General features: G+C 42.1%; 1 protein-coding gene across 5 annotated transcripts; it reads right to left on the bottom strand.

Moving 5' to 3' along the window:
- Positions 1-36: 36 nt before the first annotated feature.
- Positions 37-19,091, bottom strand: LOC139566192 (signal transducer and activator of transcription 1-alpha/beta-like). Of its 5 annotated transcripts, none has more exons than XM_071387213.1 (20): positions 18,605-19,090; positions 17,685-17,920; positions 17,351-17,446; positions 17,113-17,199; positions 16,898-16,976; positions 16,705-16,796; positions 16,300-16,451; positions 16,020-16,178; positions 14,674-14,766; positions 14,506-14,565; positions 14,296-14,407; positions 13,786-13,827; positions 13,562-13,645; positions 13,347-13,445; positions 13,008-13,205; positions 12,486-12,577; positions 12,168-12,307; positions 6,861-7,049; positions 4,178-4,242; positions 37-784 (listed from the first exon to the last, which is right to left on the bottom strand). In XM_071387213.1, the coding sequence occupies exons 3-20, from the start codon at positions 17,417-17,419 to the stop codon at positions 740-742; spliced, it is 1,857 nt and encodes a 618-aa protein (XP_071243314.1). In that variant the 5' UTR covers positions 17,420-17,446; positions 17,685-17,920; positions 18,605-19,090; the 3' UTR covers positions 37-739. The 5 variants fall into 5 exon arrangements, with proteins under 5 accessions (XP_071243314.1, XP_071243315.1, XP_071243317.1 ...); XM_071387214.1 differs by having other exon boundaries at positions 17,685-17,917; XM_071387216.1 differs by having other exon boundaries at positions 17,685-17,885.
- Between the last annotated feature and the right edge of the window lie 71 nt (positions 19,092-19,162).

Here is a 19,162-nt window from a genome sequence, read left to right as displayed (position 1 = left end):
TTACTCCCACTGTATATTCTTGAATATAGGCATGCGAAGACTTGGGTATCTTCTTTAATTAATTCCATGAATGTTACAAATGATCACCAAATTAACACCAAAGTATGAATTGTTTCCAGTGCAGTGAGTACTACATGATTATTCATACTGTAATTTTATTTAGAGCGCCAGTTTATCACTTCATATATTTTAAAACTTGTGTGAGAGAAAATTGTACTGTCTGAAGAGAGAGTGAGAAGAAATGTACAATTCAAGGCTATCTTGGTTCTTGCAGATAACTGTGACCTCCTCAGACCAATTGACAGTACGCCCAGAACATTGCTCTGGGAACCAAAACGAGTATCTCAGTTTCAAGTTCCCAGCTTTGAGAGAAGAAGCCTCGTCAGTCACATGCAGGAATCTGTGTTAATAATGAATAATGTAAATCATGCTTATATGACTTGTTTGTGTAGCAGTATATAATGACTGAAAGGGAATGCCCTTTTTCAGAGTTTTCATCAAGCTTGGATTGAGTTTGTGAACCTCTCCAGTTAACCAATAAAGATGTATTAATTTACATTGAGTTTGAGGCCTTAGTGGTGAATTTCATACGAAAAAAGAAAAAAAAGTTCTGAAACATGACAAAACTGAAATGGAAGGAGAGTAAAGGGGAAATATAGTAAGTGTACAGTATGCAATTTTGCTTCAGTATAAAACATATCTTCTGGTCTAAAAGATCAGGTCCTGCCTGTCCATCGGCTCAGTTGCGGTCCAAGTCCAGTGTGTTCTCAAACTCGGCAGTCACCTACAGAGGATGATAAAAAAAAAAGTCAATGTGAATCAAATGTATTTTTCATGAATGCAAAACTACGTTAAAGGAACCAGAAAATGAATGCCATGATGATAATGAATGACATGCTGTACAACAAGATTTTCACAAAGTCAAATTCATTTGTGTTATAGGCTTCCTGATGCTTGTATCTAAACCAAAGTAGATGGTTAGAAGATTGTTTTGTACATCAGTTGGGGTCTCTATAACCTACAATATGTGAGGTCCTAAACCTACACTACATCCCCAAAATTATGTGTACACCCCTTCAAATTTGTGGATTCGGCTATTTCAGTCACACCCGTTGCTGACGTGTATAAAATCGAGCACACAGCCATGCAATCTCCATAGACAAACATTGGCAGTAGAATGGCCTTACTGAAGAGCACAGTGACTTTCAACGTGGCACCGTCATAGAATGCCACCTTTCCAACAAGTCAGTTCATCAAATTTCTGACCAGCTAGAGCTTCCCCGGTCAACTAAGTGCTGTTATTGTGAAGTGGAAACGTCTAGGAGCAACAACAGCTCAGCCGCGAAGTGGTAGGCCACAAACTCACAGAACGGGACCGACGAGTGACGAAGCGCATAAAAATAGTCTGTCCTCGGTTGCAACACTACCGAGTTCCAAACGGCCTATGGAAGCAACATCAGCACAAAAACTGTTCGTCGGGAGCTTCATGAAATGGGTTTGCATGGCCGAGCAGCCGCACAAAAGCCTAAGATCACCATCCGCAATGCCAAGTGTCAGCTGGAGTGGTGTAAAGCTCGCCGCCTTTGGACGGAGCAGTGGAAACACATTCTCTGGAGTGATGAATCACACTTCACCATCTGGCAGTCCGACAGACAAATCTGGATTTGGCGTATGCAAGGAGAATGCTACCTGCCCGAATGCATAGTGCCAACTGTAAAGTCTGGTGGAGGAGGAGTAATGGTCTGGGGGCTGTTTCCTCGTTCGGGCTAAGTCCCTTAGTTCCAGTGAAGGGAAATCTTAACAATGACAGTCTAGAAAGTTCTATGCTTCCAACTTTGTGGCAACAGTTTGGGGAAGGCCCTCACCTGTTTCAACATGACAATACCTTGGTGCATAAAGTGAGGTCCATACAGAAATGGTTTGTCATGATCGGTGTGGAAGAACTTGACTGGCCTGCACAGAGACCTGACCTCAACCTCATCGAACACCTTTGAGATGATTTGGAATGCCGACCTCACTAATGCTTGTGGCTGAATGTTTAGTTTATTAATTCGACCATTTAAAAAAAAACAAGCACGCTTAAAGCTTGAAAAGTTGGTCCTCTTAATGGAATGGAAGCAAGCCCCTGCAGCAATGTTCCAACATCTAGTGGAAAGCCTTCCCAGAAGAGTAGAGGCTGTTAGAGCAGCAAAGGGGGGACCAACTCCATATTAATGCCCATGATTTTGGAATGAAATGCTCGACGAGCAGGTGTCCACATACTTTTGGTCATATAGTGTAGCATAAAAGCGCATCCTTGTAGCTGTGTAGGCTAATATTGTCAACATTTTTGCCTTGGGGTAAGTTGAGCCAATGGCCACCATACCCTATACAAATTATGATTACATTTAGTCAGTGTTATACATAATATGCAAAGTATTTTTGCAATGTGTCATGCATATGAACTTGAGTGCATTTGCTATGTTAAAGAGCAGACCCCGTGGGGCCGTGTATACAAATGTAAAGCACGCAGGGGTCCAGCCCCCCTTGAGGTTCTTGAGAGAGCAGCCAAAGAAGTGAGAGAAGGGAAGAAGTCCATTTGAGCAGCAGCAAGGGATGAGAAAATAGATTGAAGGACACCGAAGAGTTCCATTGATATAAAAGAAAACTAACATGTATTGGTGTGAAAGAGAGGCTATTATAGAGTAGCAGAGGCACACAAGTTCATATCTGATGACATGGAGTCTGAGCTTGCTAAACATATCAAGAATCTCGCAGACCTGTTTCATGGGCTTAGTAGCCTCAAATGTAGAGTACTTGCCTACGAATTGCCACATCGAAACAACATCCCTGTCCCAGACAGCTGGTCAAGAAATGGAAGGCTAAGTGATACTGAACAGAGAGATCTATATCTGAATGTAGGCATTCATTTAAGATATACAATATACCACAACCTCCTTCAATTAATTAAACTTTGACCTACCAGCATCCACTGTCAAAACACTGTCAGGGGACGCCATCACCCACTTACCCCAAGGTGGCTCAATTTACCCTGTCCCTATGCTCAATTTACCCCACACCGGGGGTAAGTTGTGTCAAGAAACCACTTTTTTGGGACAAGCTGTGTTTTCAGACCTGTTATGTTTACATGAATTCAGATTATTTCCAGGGATGCACAACATCCTGAAATATACCGTATGTATACTGAACCTAAATATAAACACAACATGCAACAATTTCAAAGATTTTACTGAGTTACAGCTCATATATGTAAATCAGTCAATTGAAATAAATTTATTAGGATTTCACATGACTGCCCACCCACTAATCAGAATTAGTTTTCTGACACAAAATGTCTTTATTATAGACAGAAATAGTCCTCAGACAATCGCACAGGTGAATAAGCCGGATGTGGAGGTCCTGGGCTGGCTTGGTTACAAATTGTCTGCGGTTGTGAGGCTGGTTTGACATACTACCAAATTCTCTATAACGACGTTGGAGGCAGCTTATGATAGAGAAATTAACATTAAATTCTCTGGCAACAGCTCTGGTGGACATTCCTGCAGTCAGCATGCCAATTGCACGCTCCCTCAGAACTTGAGACATCTGTGGCATTGTGTTGTGTGACAAAACTGCACATTTTAACGTGGCCTTTTATTGTCCCCAGCACAAGGTGCACCTGTGTAATGATCATGCTGTTTACTCAGCTTTTTGATATGCCACACCTGTCAGGTGGATGGATTCTCTTGGCTAAGGAGAAATGCTTACTATCAGGGATGTAAACAAATTTGTGCTCATAATTTTAGAGAAATAAGCTTTTTGTGAATCTGAAAAAGTATTTATTATTTCAACCATGGGACCAACACTTTACATGTTGCGTTTATATTTTTGTTTAGTGTAGATAGCTTTGTTAGAAATAAAACTACACTCTTACAAAAAAAGGTGCTATCTAGAACCAAATAGGGTTCTTGGCTGTCCCCGTTGGAGAACCCTTAAAATAACCCATTTTGGTTCCAGATGAAACCCTTTTGGAGTCAGGTAGAACCCTTTTGGGTTGCATGTAGAACCCTTTCCACAAAGGGTTAATTAAAGGGTTAATTAAATCAGATTATGGATTATACCCAAACCAGAACACTGCAAATAAAATGTCTTCCTGTTATAGATTAAGAAATATGTAACGTATGAAGGGTAAACTTACTTCTGACACTGATATTAAATATTTCTTTATGTATCCTGGACTCTCCACATCCATGGGCTCTGATGCTGAAAAACAAAATGGTGGACCAGATGGACGATTAAGAGGTGTTGTTTAGGGATGCACCGATATTACATTTTTGTCCGATTCTGATATTTTCCTTGCCAAAAAACCCCGATACCGATAACCAATATTAACCATTTTTAGCGGCCTTTTAAGCGTTCTAGTACAGTTAAATAGTTAACACGGTCCCTTCGGCATGCCAACTTTGTTTTTTCTTCCCACGAAAACATCTGTCAAGTCCGAACTGTTTAAGCCAGAAACAAAATCACCCCACTATGGAAAGCTGAGACACACACGAACGGGTCAGCTGTTTTGCACTACGACACCCACAACCTTAACCCCTAGGAGTCTAAGACGATATCTATAAAGCTAACATATAGAATTGTTTTATTTTGATCATAAGATGGACCAGCTATTTTTAGGACCTCTGTAGGTATACCCCAAAAAAAACTTTAGAACCCTTTAGAATTACCTGGATTTATGCATAAATGTCTCGGAAAATGTGATCTGATCTTCCTCTAAGTAACAACAATAGACAGTGTGCTTAAACTAATAACACACAAACTATTGTATTTTTCTTGTCTATATTGAATACATCATTTAAACATTCACAGTGTAGGTTGGAAAAAGTGGAGTCCAATCAATGAGACGAGATTGGAGGTGTTGGTTAGAGCTGCCCTGCCCTATAAAAAACACTCACAAAATGTGAGTTTGCTATTCACAAGAAGCATTGCCTGATGTGAACCATGCCTCGAACAAAAGAGATCTCAGAAGACCTACGATTAAGAATTGTTGACTTGCATAAAGCTGGAATGATTAAAAAGGTCTCTCAAAAAGCCTTGATGTTCATCAGTCCACGGTAAAACAAATTGCTGAACTTTTTCCATTTATTGACACTGTTGCTACTCTCTCTAGGAGTGGCCGTCCTGCAAAGATGACTGCAAGAGCACAGTGCAGAATGCTCAATGAGGTTAAGAATAATCCTAGAGTGTCAGCTAAAGACTTACAGAAATCTCTGGAACATGGTAACATCTCTGTTAACGAGTCTACGATACGTAAAACACTAAACAAGAATGGTGTTTATAGGAGGACACCATGGAAGAAGCCACTGCTGTCCAAAAAGTTCGCAAAAGAGTACCTGGATGTTCCACAGCGCTTCTGGCAAAATATTCTGTGGACAGATTAAACTAAAGTTGAGTTGTTTGGAAAGAACACACAACACTATGTGTGGAGAAAAAAAGGCACAGCACAGCACACCAACATCAAAACCTCATTCCAACTGTAAAGTATGGTGGAGGGAGCATCATGGTTTGGAGCTGCTTTGCAGCCTCAGGGACTGGACATCTTGCTATCACTGACGGAAAAATGAATTCCCAAGTTTATCGAGACATTTTGCAGGACAATGTAAGGCTATCTGTCCGCCAAATGAAGCTCAACAGAAGTTGGGTGATGCAACAGGACAACGACCCAAAACACAGAAGTAAATCAACAACAGAATGGCTTCAACAGAAGAAAATACGCCTTATGGAGTGAACCAGTAAGAGACCTGACCTCAACCCAATTTAAAATGCTTGTGGCATGACCTCGAGAGCGTTTCAAACCAGACGTCTTAATAATATTGCTTAACTGAAACAGTTTCGTAAGGATTGTTGGAATCGGCTAAACATTGAACATTGAGATATTAAATAAATGATAGAGACAAAGCCTTGAATAGAAAGAGTGTAAAAAGCCAGAAGGCTTTGGAATGTGTTTGATGGAGGAGAGGAGAGCGATGTGTTGATATAGGGAAGACAGATGGATATCTGTGGGTCAGGAGGTGAGGTCAGTTCCCCTTAAGGGAGTAATCAGGGTTGCTATCTGGTTACCGTCTTTCCTGTGGAGCCATAAACTGTAAGGAAGAGGAGTGTTTTAAGTAGGATGTATATAAACTGTGATGTCTGAAATGTTCTGCTGTCTGATTTTCAGCTGTACAGAACCTTTGGGAAGAATTAAACTTGGTTAAAGCTTCTCTAGTGTCCGTGGGTTATTTATCTGAAAAATAAGAACCCAACAAGATAAATGGTCCAAAAATCCTCCTGACCGTTGTGCAGGTCTGATCCGCAACTACAGAAAACGTTTGGTTGAGTTTATTGCTGCCAAAGGAGGGTCAACCAGTTATTAAATCCAAGGGTTCACATACTTTTCCCACCCTACACAGCGAATGTTTACACAGTGTGTTCAATAAAGACATGAAAACATATATTTCTTGTGTGTTATTAGTTTAAGCAGACTGTGTTTGTCTATTGTTGTGACTTAGATGAAGATCAGATCAAATTGTATGACCAATTTATGCAGAAATCCAGGTAATTCCAAAACGACGCGGAGCCAATTATGCGCCGCACTATGGGACTCCCAATCACGGCCGGTTGTGATCCAGCCTGGATTCGAACCAGGGTGTCTGTAGTGACACCTCTAGCACTGAGATGCAGTGCTTTAGCCCGCTGCGCCACTCGGGAGACCAACTCACATGGCCAAAAAGAAATCAAAATGAAGTATGGTTTGAGGTGTCTGAAAAGCATCTGAGAGATATAGGAAAGCATCAGGAACAAAAAAAACAACACCAAAAAGGTCGCTGGATGCTTACCCTCGGAGGCCCTGGTGTAGTACTTTCCGAAAGCCTCGTCTTTGGGGATGTCTGGGTAGAGGAAGTGGAGTGGGTTCTCTGGGATGTTCCCAGCTGCCATCACCTTGTAGTTGCGGATGATTTCAGGCAGAGAGATGACAGACAGCTTCTTCTTGGTATAGGGCTCCACAGCATGGAATACAGGCTTATCTGTGGAACATGGGTGATAGGTACAGTTGAAGTCGGAAGTTTACATACACCTCAGCCAAATACATTTAAACTCAGTTTTTCACAATTCCTGACATTTAATCCTCGTGAACATTCCCTGTCTTAGGTCAGTTAGGATCACCACTTTATTTTAAGAATGTGAAATGTCAGAATAATAGTAGAGAGAATGATTTCTTTCTTTCATCACATTCCCAGTGGGTCAGAAGTTTACATACACTCAATTAGTATTTGGTAATTGTTTAACTTGGGTCAAATGTTTTAGGTAGCCTTCCACAAGCTTCCCACAATAAGTAGAATTTTGGCCCATTCCTCCTGACAGAGCTGGTGTAACTTAGTGAGGTTTGTAGGCCTCCTTGCTCGCACACGCTTTTTCAGTTCTGCCCACAAATGTTCTATAGTATTGAGGTCAGGGCTTTGTGATGGCCACTCCAATACCTTGACTTTGTTGTCCTTAAGCCATTTTGCCACAACTTTGAAAGAATGCTTGGGGTCATTGTCCATTTGGAAGACTCATTTGCAACCAAGTTTTAACTTCCTGACTGATGTCTTGAGATGTTGCTTCCAATATATTCACATAATTTTCCTCCCTCATGATGCCATCTATTTTGTGAAGTGCACCAGTCCCTCCTGCAGCAAAGCACCACCACAACATGATGGTGCCACCCCGTGCTTCACGGTTGGGATGGTGTTTTTCGGCTTGCAAGCCTAACCCTGTTTCCTCCAAGCATACCGATGGTCATTATGGCCAAACAGTTCTATTTTTGTTTCATCAGACCAGACGACATTTCTCCAAAAAGTACGATCTTTGTCCCCATGTGCAGTTGCAAACCAGGTCGCTAGGTGTTTCGTCAGTTTTTTTTTACCCCCCTTTTTCTCCCCAATTTCGTGGTATCCAATTGTTAGTAGTTACTGTCTTGTCTCATCGCTACAACTCCCGTACATGCTCGGGAGAGACGAAGGTCGAGAGCCATGCGTCCTCCGAAACTCAACCCAACCAAGCCGCACTGCTTAACACAGCGCGCATCCAACCTGGAAGCCAGCCACCCGGGAGGCAGTCTGGCTTTTTTATGGCGGTTATGGAGCAGTGGCTTCTTCCTTGCTGAGTGGCCTTTCAGGTTATGTTGATGTAGGAATCGTTTTATTGTGGATATAGATACTTTTGTACCCGTTTCCTCAAGCATCTTCACAAGGTCCTTTGCTGTTGTTCTGGGATTGATTTGCACCTTTCGCACCACAGTACATTCATTTCTAGGAGTCAGAACGCGTCTCCTTCCTGAGAGGTATAACGGCTGCGTGGTCCCATGGTGTTTATACTTGCGTACTATTGTTTGTACAGATGAACGTGGTACCTTCAGGCATTTGGAAATTGCTCACAAGGATGAACCAGACTTATGGAGGTCTACAATTCTACAGGTCTTGGCTGATTTCTTTTGATTTTCCCATGATGTCAAGCTAAGAGGCACTGAGTTTGAAGATAGGCCTTGAAATACATCCACAGGTACACCTCCAATTGACTCAAATTATGTAAATTAGCCTATCAGAAGCTTCTAAAGCCATGACATAATTTTCTGGAATTTTCCAAGCTGTTTAAAGGCACAGTCAACTTAGTGTATGTGTAAACTTCTGACCCACTGGAATTGTGATACAGTGAATTATAAGTGAAATAATCTGTCTGTAAACAATTGTTGGAAAAATTACTTGTGTCATGCACAAAGTAGATGTCCTAACTGTCTTGCCAAAGCTACAGTTTGTTAACAAGAAATTTGTGGAGTGGTTGAAAAACGAGTTTATGACTCCAATCTAACAGGCTGACTACACCGCTCGCGTCGCGTGCGCTCGCGTTTCTAAATACATTTTGAATCTATATTTTTCAATTATTGCACCCACACTGCTCGCGCGCGCACCAACGAGCATCCACGTTGCCAAGGGCTAAAATAGAAGTCAGTTCTATTTGTGAGACAGATCGCGCTGCAAGTCCTGCCTCTCCCATCTCCTCATTGGTTTATAGAAGCAGGTACCCACATGCCATCTCCTTATTGGTTATACCCACGTGGGTGACAGAGACGAATGAGGTCAGAGGCGGTAATGCACCTAATTTATGAAAGTTGCTAATCGCAATATAAAGTCAAGAGAAGAAAAATCCTGTTTTATGTGTGGATTAATTGGCGGAGTAGATGACCTTGTGCATTTCAGGTAAAATAACAACTCAATGTTTATATCCCAGGACAAATTAGCTAGCAACAGCAAGCTAGCTAAATAGGTCAAATTACCTAGCAAGTGCAAGCTAACTAGCTAAATTTCCATAAATGTTTAATGCTTCTCGACGTGTCTCCAAATTAATATAATTGGTTCAGAGTTTGTTTTGATATTTTAACCTGCGTGTCGTGATCGCGTTTGGTGTGGGGGGACAAAATACATTTATGCACGATGGCGCACGCGCGTAGCCGGTTTGGGTTCCGTGTAAGTGTATGTAAACTTCCGACTTCAACTCTATATCACTGGCGACAGGTTTAGCATTCATCTTTGCATTCTAACAGAAAGTAGGCTGGCCCTCTGACATCGCATTGGTCAAAAAATTGCATTCTGTTAATTTATAAAGCCCTTTTGCAACAAAAAAACCTGCATTTACCTAACATTGTTACTAACATATAGAAGTACGATGGAGAGATGGTTAACTCTTGAAATTCATTCTGTCACTACAGATTTAGGATAAAACGGCTTTTAGTTGATTTGCACCTCATTTATGGAACCATTTTGAGAATAATCTACAGTTGGATGCATTGGTGGTCAGATGACGCGGATGACTACACTACAGACTGTTTTGCAAGCACAGACTGGAATACGTTCCGGGTTCATCCGCATTGAGCTAAAGGCTAGAGCTGCCGCTTTCAAGGAGCGGGACACTAATCTAGACGCTTAGACGAAATCCCGCTATGCCCTCAGACGAACCATCAAACAAGCAAAGCGTCAATACAGGATTAAGAATCATACTTCACCGGCTCTGACGCTCGTCGGGTGTGGCAGGGCTTGAAAACTATTACGGACTACAAAGGGAAACCCAGACGCGAGCTGACCAGTGACGGGAGCCTACCAGACGAGCTAAATGCTTTTTATGCTCGCTTCGAGGCAAGCAACACTGAACGCTCTCGCATGCACGAGAGCACCAGCTGTTCTGGATGACTGTGTGATAATGCTCTCGATAGCCGATGTGAGCAAGACCTTTAAACAGGGCAACATTCACACCAGGACAAGTACTCAAAGCATGCACGGACCAACTGGCAAATGTCTTCATTGACATTTTCAACCTCTCCCTGACCGAGTCTGTAATACCTACATGTTTCAAGCAGACCACCATAGTCTCTGTGCCCAGGGAAGCGAAGGTAACATGCCTAAATGATTACCGCCCCGTAGCACTCACGTCGGTAGCCATGAAGTGCTTTGAAAGGCTGGTCATGGCTCACATCAACAGCATCCTCCCAGATACCCTAGACCCACTAATTTGCATACTGCCCCAACAGATCCACAGATGACGCAATCTCAAATCACACTCCACACTGCCCTTTCCCACCTGGACAAAAGGAACACCTATGTGAGAATGCTGTTCATTGACTATAGCTCAGCGTTCAACACCATAGTGCCCACGAAGCTCATCACTAAGCTAAGGAACCTGGGACTAAACATCTCCCTCTGCAACTGGATCCTGGACTTCTTGACAGGTCGCCCCCAGGTGGTAAGGGTAGGCAACAATACGTCTGCCACGCTGATCCTCAAAACTGGGGCCCCTCAGGGGTGTGCATTTAGTCCCCTCCTGTACTCCCTGTTCACCCATGACTGCGTGGCCAAACACGACTCTAACACCAGCATTACGTTTGCTGACGAATCAACAGTGGTAGGCCTGACCAACAACGAGACAGCCTATAGGGAGGAGGTCAGAGAACTGGCAGTGTGGTGCCAGGACAACCTCTCCCTCAATGTGAGCAAGACAAAGGAGCTGATCATGGACTACAGGAAAAGGCTGGGCCCGAACAGGCCCCCATTAACATCAACAGGGCTGTCGGGGAGCGGGTCAAGAGCTTCAAGTTTCTTGGTGTCCACATCACCAACAAACTATCATGGTCCAAACACACAAAGACAGCCGTGAAGAGGACAAGACAAAAAAAACTCCCCTCAGGAGACTGAAAAGATTTGGCATGGGTCCCCAGATCCTCAAAAAGTTCTACAGCTGCACCTTCGAGAGCATCCTGACCGGTTGCATCACTGCCTGGTATGGCAACTGCTCGGCATCTGACCGTAAGGCGCTACAGAGGGTAGTGAGTACGGCCCAGAACATCACTGGGGCCAAGCTTCCTGCCATCCAGGACCTATATAATAAGCGGTGTCAGAGGAAAGCCCATAAAATTGTCAGAGACTCCAGTCACTCAAGTCATAGACTGATTTCTCTGCTACCGCACAGCAAGCAGTAACGGATCGCCAAGTCTAGGACCAAAAGGCTCCTTAACATCTTCTACCCCCAAGCCATAAGACTGATGAACAATTAATCAAATGGCCACCGGACTATTACATTGACCCCCTCCCCCTCCATTTGTTTTGTGATCTGCTGCTACTTGCTGTTTATTCTCTAACCATAGTCACTTCACCCCTACCTACATGTACAAATTACCTCTAACCTGTACCCCCGCACACTGACTCGGTACCGGTACCCCCTGTATATAGCCTCGTTATTGTTATGTTACATTTTATTATTTTTTACTTTAGTTTATTTGGTAAATATTTTCTTAACTCTTCTTGAACTGCACTGTTGGTTAAGGACTTGTAAGTAAGCATTTCACGGTAAGGTCTACACTTGTTGTATTCGACGCATGTGACAAATAAAGTTTGATTTGGTCCCTTTTGGGCAATTCAGTTTGTTGGTTGAGGACCTCTTTATTGAGAATTTATTATTTATTTTTATGCAAGTGTTTGGTCTATACTCCCATGCTGCCTTCTGGATTCCACTCTGCTAGAATCAAAAATAAATAAATAAACAAACACATATTAAAATATAACACCTTTAATTGTAAATGGCTACAGTGTGTGTCCGTGCGCACGTGTGCTCCTCACCGTATAGGTCATGTTCCACCCAAGTGAATGTGATGGCTCCGTCTCTGCTACTCTCACTGAAGCGCAGCAGGAACGTGCCTGGACACTTCCCAGTCAGCATGGCCTTTGCCCTCTCCTTACTCACAAAGCCCAGGATGCAACTGTAGTGGGAGAGAGCAACATTTCTTTATTACTTACTTTCGTTTTAGTAGGCAGGGACAATACACATGTCTGTCAATGTGCCAGAAGTAGCCATTCAGCTAATATGTCATCCCTGTAAGAGCACTAGTTATTTGCTTTTGTAATGTGCAATTCCAAAAAGAGTAAAGAAAAACTCACCCATCATTCCACAGGGACAGCAGATGTCTCTTGATGAAGTCCAGGATGTCTTCGATCCACAGCCAGAAGGGAAACCTCTTCTCACTGAGGCTCTGTAGTTGACACAAGGAAACACTTACTAGAGGTCCTCCTCATATATATATACAGTATATCTTTGTGAACTGTAAATATTTTAAAACAAAGTACAACTTATAAAAGGCTTTACATAGCATACATAAAGGCTTCATACGCACTACATAAATGCTTCACAAATCATCTTCAAGTGCATGTCATATTCTATAAATGGTGTATAAACATACATAGTACATTATGTCACATTTGGCAAGTCACCCTACAGTGGGAGTTGTTTTGTCACCCTTTCTACACCAATTGTAGTGTATGATTTACACTTATAGATGATTTGTGAAGCATTTATGTAGTGTTTTGGAAGCATTTATGTTTGCTAAAGTATATACATCCTTTATCAGTTGTACTTTGTTTAAATTGGGACCAAATATTCTGTGTACTGTAATCCTAACCTACCTTGACAGCACCGAACATGGCCCAGGGGATAAGGCCCTCAGGATTCCTCTGTGCTTTCTGGCCCAGTAGTTTGTCAGCCAGCATGCCTAGCTGCTCTTCATTGAGCCCCCTCTTGGTGACAGAGGAGAACTGCCAGCTCAGCACCTCAGATAGCTGACCCCAGGACGCTGCAGGAGGGCTCAGGAAGAACTCCAGGTTCTGTTCCAACAAATCAGTCATATTTACTTAAAAACTCATTTTTAAATCAAGTTGTCACAAAGTGCTTGACAGTAACCAGGCATAACACCTTCAAGGCAAGGAAAAACTCCTTCGAAGGAAGGAACCTTGAGAGAAGACTACCTGGGGCTCGCTGGTCAGCATGTTGTACCACAGGATGGAGGCCCAGCCACTGGGCAGCTGGCTGACGTTGGAGATGACCACGATGGGCAGGGAGATGGTCTAAGAAGGACCAGAGGCCAGAGAAAGTCAAAGTCAAATTAAATAAGGCCAGACCGCTGTTGGACCTCATAACAATGGGAGTGTAGGCCTGAATCTCTATATTTCAGATCACTTACCCCTAGTTTGATTTCCAGACCTGACTGGCGGAGTTCCGACTCAAAGCAGATGCAGTGCAGCTCCTCTGTCACAATGAGAGGCCCCTGGAATAACATGGACAGACAGAGAAACATAATCCGCACCAGAATGTATTTAATAGTTATCATGAAATTCATACTGTACAGATTACATGGTCATTACAGCCCATTAAGACCAATCAGAAACCAGCTCTTAGGTCTCTTACCTCTTTCTTTCCTCTTCCAGTCACTCTCTGCTCTTGTAGTTTCTGTGTTGAGATCAAAGAATAAACTGTAAAGCAGGGATCATCAACTACTGTAGATTCAGCTGCAGGCCGATATTTTCTTGAGAGGATGGTCAGGGCATAATTACAAATAATTTGTAGCCTACAAATTGACCGCAAGAAGCACAAACAGATATCATATTTTACTATAACATAATCATATCAAAACTTACATTTGATACTTACAGCTTACATTTGTATACGGTCACAAATATTTCTCTATTATGCGTGGAATACTTTGGAACAGATTTCCAAAATTAAAATCACTTGGAGCTGATTTGCTGGTGTTTTTACAGTAAAAAAAGTATTAAAATACAACTTGACCGCCAGACCGCCACTTGACCGCCAGTTGGGGAACCCTGCTGTAAAGAGTGATGACAGTGCAGGTCCAAATGGACAAAAGTCATTCAGATTTAGTGCCCTGTATGCTATTTGTAAATTGTGCCAGCTTACCAAATGGCGAAACTCTGCAGCCAAGCTTCCATTTGACTCCTCCATAGTCATAACTTTTGTGTTGGTACCCAATATGTTGAACTTACGAAACCCTTTCTTTTCTGTAACGTCCCTGGAGAGAAAATAAAATGTGCATTCCCCCTTTAGTTATGTATTCACATCACAAATTCAAGAGCAGGACAAAATAACACACAACACTCATTTACTTACTTGTCAAACAAAGCTTTCACTTTGAGTTGATAGTTGAATTCCGGGAGCTTCACAAGAAATCTAGAGGAGAGGAAATACAAATCAAAACTCAACCAGGTCTGAACAGATCCATAGGAACTACTGACGGGAGGAACTACATACAGGAGGTGCTGTTGTGTTTGTGCTTACCTGAGCTTCACAGTGAACTGCATCTTTGTCTGCAGCACCAGAGGTCTCTGTGGATGTGTGGGCATACAGGGCTGTCTCTCTACCACCAAGGAACTAAGACACACCACAGAGACACAAGGAATTTTGAGGTGATATACTGTATAGAGGCATATAAACAACACTTAGGTTTCTACTTCCAGCTTATACATAATATATACAGTACCAGTCAAAGGTTTGGACACACCTACTCATTCAAGGGTTTTCTTTATTTTTACTATTTTCTACATTGTAGAATAATACTTAAGACATAACTATGAAAAAAACACATATGGAATCATGTGGTAACCAAAAAAGTGTTAAACATATCAATATATTTTATATTTAAGATTCTTCAAAGTAGCCACCCTTTCTTTGCCTTGATGACAGCTTTGCACACACTTGGCATTCTCTCAACCAGCTTCATGAGGTAGTCACCTGGAATGCATTTCAATTAACAGGTGTGCCTTCATAAAAGTTCATTTGTGAAATGTTTTTCCTTCTTAATGCGTTTGAAGCTGCTGCTATTCTGTTTATTTATGCATAGTCCTTTTAAATCTACCCACAACTAACCGGTGCCAACGCACATTGACTCTGTACCGATACCCCCTGTATATGGCCTCGGTATTGTTATTTTACTGCTGCTCTTAAATTATGTTACTTTTATTTCTTAATTTTTACTTATACATTTTTTACTTTACACGTATTTTTCTTAAAACTGCATTGTTGGTTAAGGGCTTGTAAGTAAGCATTTCACTGTAAGGTCTAGATCTGTTGTATTCGGTGCATGTGACAAATAAAATTTGTTTTGATTTGAAACACACCTCCAGGCTGTGTAAGTGCTATTTGACCAAGAAGGAGAGTGATGGAGTGCTGCCTCAGATGACCTGGCCTCCACAATCACCTGACCTCAACCCAATTTAGATGGTTTGCGATGAGTTTGACTGCAGAGTGAAGGAAAAGCAGCCAACAAGTGCTCAGCATATGTGGGAACTCCTTCAAGACTGTTGGAAAAGCATTCCTTATGAAGCTAGTTGAGAGAATGCCAAGAGTGTGCAAAGCTGTCATCAAGGCAAATGGGGGCTACTTTGAAGAATCTCAACTATAAAATATATTTTGAAAATATAAAATATATTTTGAAAATATAAAATATATTTTTTGGTTACTACGATTCCATATTTTGATGTGTCCACTATTATACTACAATGTAAAAAATTGTAAAAACAAAGAAAAACCCTTTAATGTATATAATTAATTTAAATGATCAAAAACGGCAGCAAAAAACAAAGAGTGGGCCTTTAACAGTAGAATACAAGTGTGGTGTCACTCACTGTTCAAGGAGGTTCCGGAACAGTGCCAAGGCCCGCCCCTCCAGGAAGCCTTTCTGCTGTTTGATTGGGTCGCTGTCGTATGTGTACTTCTGCTCTAGTTCCTGGAGCTCCTTCAGCTGCTGCCTCACCTGCTGCAGGCTTTCTGCCACCGCTGTGAACCTACAGGAGAAGAAGAAGATGAAGCAGAAAAAGAACAATACTTTATTTTGTTGGGTTCCTAAATTCATCTTTTTGCTTGATCAGACAAGAGATGCCCAAAAGAATGAACTAGTCTCCTCACCAGTTCTGCAGTTGGTCCAGACATGCGTTGGGTGGTCCTCCAATACAGGAGCTCTGCTGCCTCTTCTTCCACTCAGGCAGCTCCTCTGAGATCAGGTCTGACTGGACCGCCTCGGCCATGTTGAGCACCTCCGCCAACTGGCCAACCACTTCCTGTCGAGGCAGACAATAACATACGTAGTTATTATTTACTCTATAACCGTCATCTACTCTTCAATATGAGCAGGCTGGTTATAACTAGATAATACACTCTTAGTCATTCAGACAGACTATGATACATGGTATTCTTAGCAGTGCTTGATGCATGATTATTCAAGCTTTTTGTCATTGCATTTTTTTATTCACAACACGTCATGGTAAAATATCACTGTTTCACCTCATCATGACCCATCATGACCCCTCTTACCCTTCTCTTGAACTTCAGCTTGAAACACATCTCTACAATCAGCAGCTTCTCGTGTTCCAGCTGTTTGGGTGTCAGCCCGTTCATTTCATGTTCTAAAGTGGGAGAAGGAAAAACATTCACTTACTGACCATACTTGAAACACAGACCTGTAAATAGATTATATATTACAGACAGAGAGAATAAAACACCTCACCTCTGTTCTTAAGAATATTTTCCTTAAAGTCATGCTCGTCTTGAAGGTATTCCAGAGACTTTACATTCTGATCCGCTTCCTAGCAAGTGACATAAACACGTTGGACCAGATAGATGGCAAACCTGACATGCACGAACATGTACTGCAAATCACTGATGGAATTGTTCCACCAGGAAACAATCAACATATAGTATATGATGGAAATGATCACTCACCTGAACCTTGTTTTTCATGTCTTTCACTTTGTTGTCCAGCTTTTGCTTCTCCAGAACCATGCTAGTCTGTGTGTTTTCTCTGTCGGTCTGAGAAGAAAATACTGTTCATTTTTCTCTACAGTTAAAGCTCCAATATACAGTTATGTATCATCCACAATATCTGACAGCACGGACAGAGAAAGATGTGTGGTGATTTTATTAATTACAATGTATGTCAATACAAGTTCATGTAGGGCACCTCTATGCTTTTGGCAGCAGCCAGAATCCTCTGCTCCTTCTTCAGGTTTCTGGAGATGATCATGGCCATTTTAACGGGGTCCTCCTGAAAGCGGTCCTGTAAAAGTGGGTACTTTATTACTACAAACCCAAAAAACATTTACTGACACTGGGGTCATAAATTCCACATCAACAACTCATTCAAAATCAATATATTTCAGGAGTTAAAAGGGGAAATTAGCAACAGAATGTATAACTTCTAATTAATCATTCCTGTAACATACAAGCAATAAAGTATGGAAGGCCACATGCAGTAAGGTCTGTCCTGAAAAGATGTAACTGAGATAATACTACACCTGGAGGTTTCCCTTGAACTTGCGGATGTTGTGTTGTCGCAGGAGGTCTTTCTCCAGGGCGAAGCGGCTGTGTTGGTCGTCAAGATGGGCTAGGAGGTCGTGGAAGCGGACAGTGGCCAGGGATTCGTCAACAGCCACTCAGGGGATGTTTCCATCAAACTGTCTGTTTGCGGATAAAATGCCATGTGCGTGTGACGTAGTCTACATAAACAAATCCCTTTTGCTGTTAAATTCTCCTGTACCGAATGAAAAATACTAATTAAATGAGGTTCCATCGCATTTTCAACTCTACTGATGGTTCTGTCACAAAACCTGTCGCGTTAGCTTTATATAGCAAATGTGCCCACTGGTCTTGGCACATGCGTTCTAGCCAACAGCTCGCAGATATCTGCGGGTAGGCAACCAACATTATGAGATTGTTATGGATAAGAGCGATATTGTTTTATTTGTCAAACAGCAGCCATGGCATCGATCATCATGTTACCAGAATAAGACTCTCGATATTCATTGGAAAGGAGCGTCAAGTTCCTCACCTTACACAATCAGACCCTAATCCCGTTTAGTTCATCATAATGTATTTATTTTGCCTAATAAACTGTATGCTTTCCCAAGTCGTAGTGGGAGGAGCACACACATCATGATGTGACAACAAATGTACTTCGATATGATGGTTATTAACTATACCAATAGCCTATTTGCCCATAAAGACGATTTCTCGCATAATTAATTTGACTCACAAAAAAAAAGATCCCACCATGTCGAAAAAAACAAATTGTCTGTCGGCATTTATAAAATGTTAACTTGTTTCATGCGTCGGGTAATTAATATGCATAAAGTTTCAAGTGAATTTCCTTCTCCCTTTGTGGGATGTTGGTATAAAGGCTGTAACACCACTGTTTAAAAAAAATGGATTACCTTACCTTTGATGAGGGAAAATAAATCACAGAGAACAGTATTCTCTGGCAAAATGTACGGCCAGTAGGCTACACAAATCGCAAACGCAACAGTCTCGAAGGCAGTGAAATCTGAATGCGGAAATAAGTATTATCGTATTTCCTCTGTCACGAATCCCGCTTCCTGAGTCTGTTTTTGCCTGTGTTCTGTCCTGGAGTGTTTTTCCGGTGTCCTGGAACGCACCCTGTCTGGTTGCCGGGCGACGTAGCTAGTTGGGAGATCTCTGATTAACCGCACCTGTATCCCATCAGCTATCTGCACACCTGGTCCTGATCATCACCTCTCCACTTCATAAACTCGGACCTGACATCCATTCCCTGCCGGATTGTTAGCCATGAACAGTATTGTAATGACCCGGCTGGGTCATAAAGGGAAAAGAGACGGACTCTAGGTGTGCAGGTCAGAACACAGGTTTATTCCTAAACTGGGCTATTGTTCCGGCCACAGCCCACGCCGCTAAATGCCGAACGTACACAATTTTACCATGTCGAGTTAAGGGTCACTCTCATAGGAACAGATCAAGG

This window comes from Salvelinus alpinus, chromosome 38, assembly GCF_045679555.1.
Source record: "Salvelinus alpinus chromosome 38, SLU_Salpinus.1, whole genome shotgun sequence".
Taxonomy (NCBI): domain Eukaryota; kingdom Metazoa; phylum Chordata; class Actinopteri; order Salmoniformes; family Salmonidae; genus Salvelinus; species Salvelinus alpinus.
Note: the sequence above shows the minus strand (reverse complement) of the source record. Positions and strands in the feature narration are given on the sequence as shown.

What these genes read in the sequence shown, in the direction of transcription:
- LOC139566192 (XM_071387213.1), bottom strand. Translation starts at nt 17,419, where the DNA reads ATGGCCATGATCATCTCCAGAAACCTGAAGAAGGAGCAGAGGATTCTG. An exon ending in TGCTGACCAGCGAGCCCCAG is followed by an intron (nt 13,206 to 13,346) that starts GTAGTCTTCTCT and finishes TTGTTGGAACAG; the next exon opens with AACCTGGAGTTCTTCCTGAG. An exon ending in CCATGTTCGGTGCTGTCAAG is followed by an intron (nt 12,578 to 13,007) that starts GTAGGTTAGGAT and finishes TGTCAACTACAG; the next exon opens with AGCCTCAGTGAGAAGAGGTT.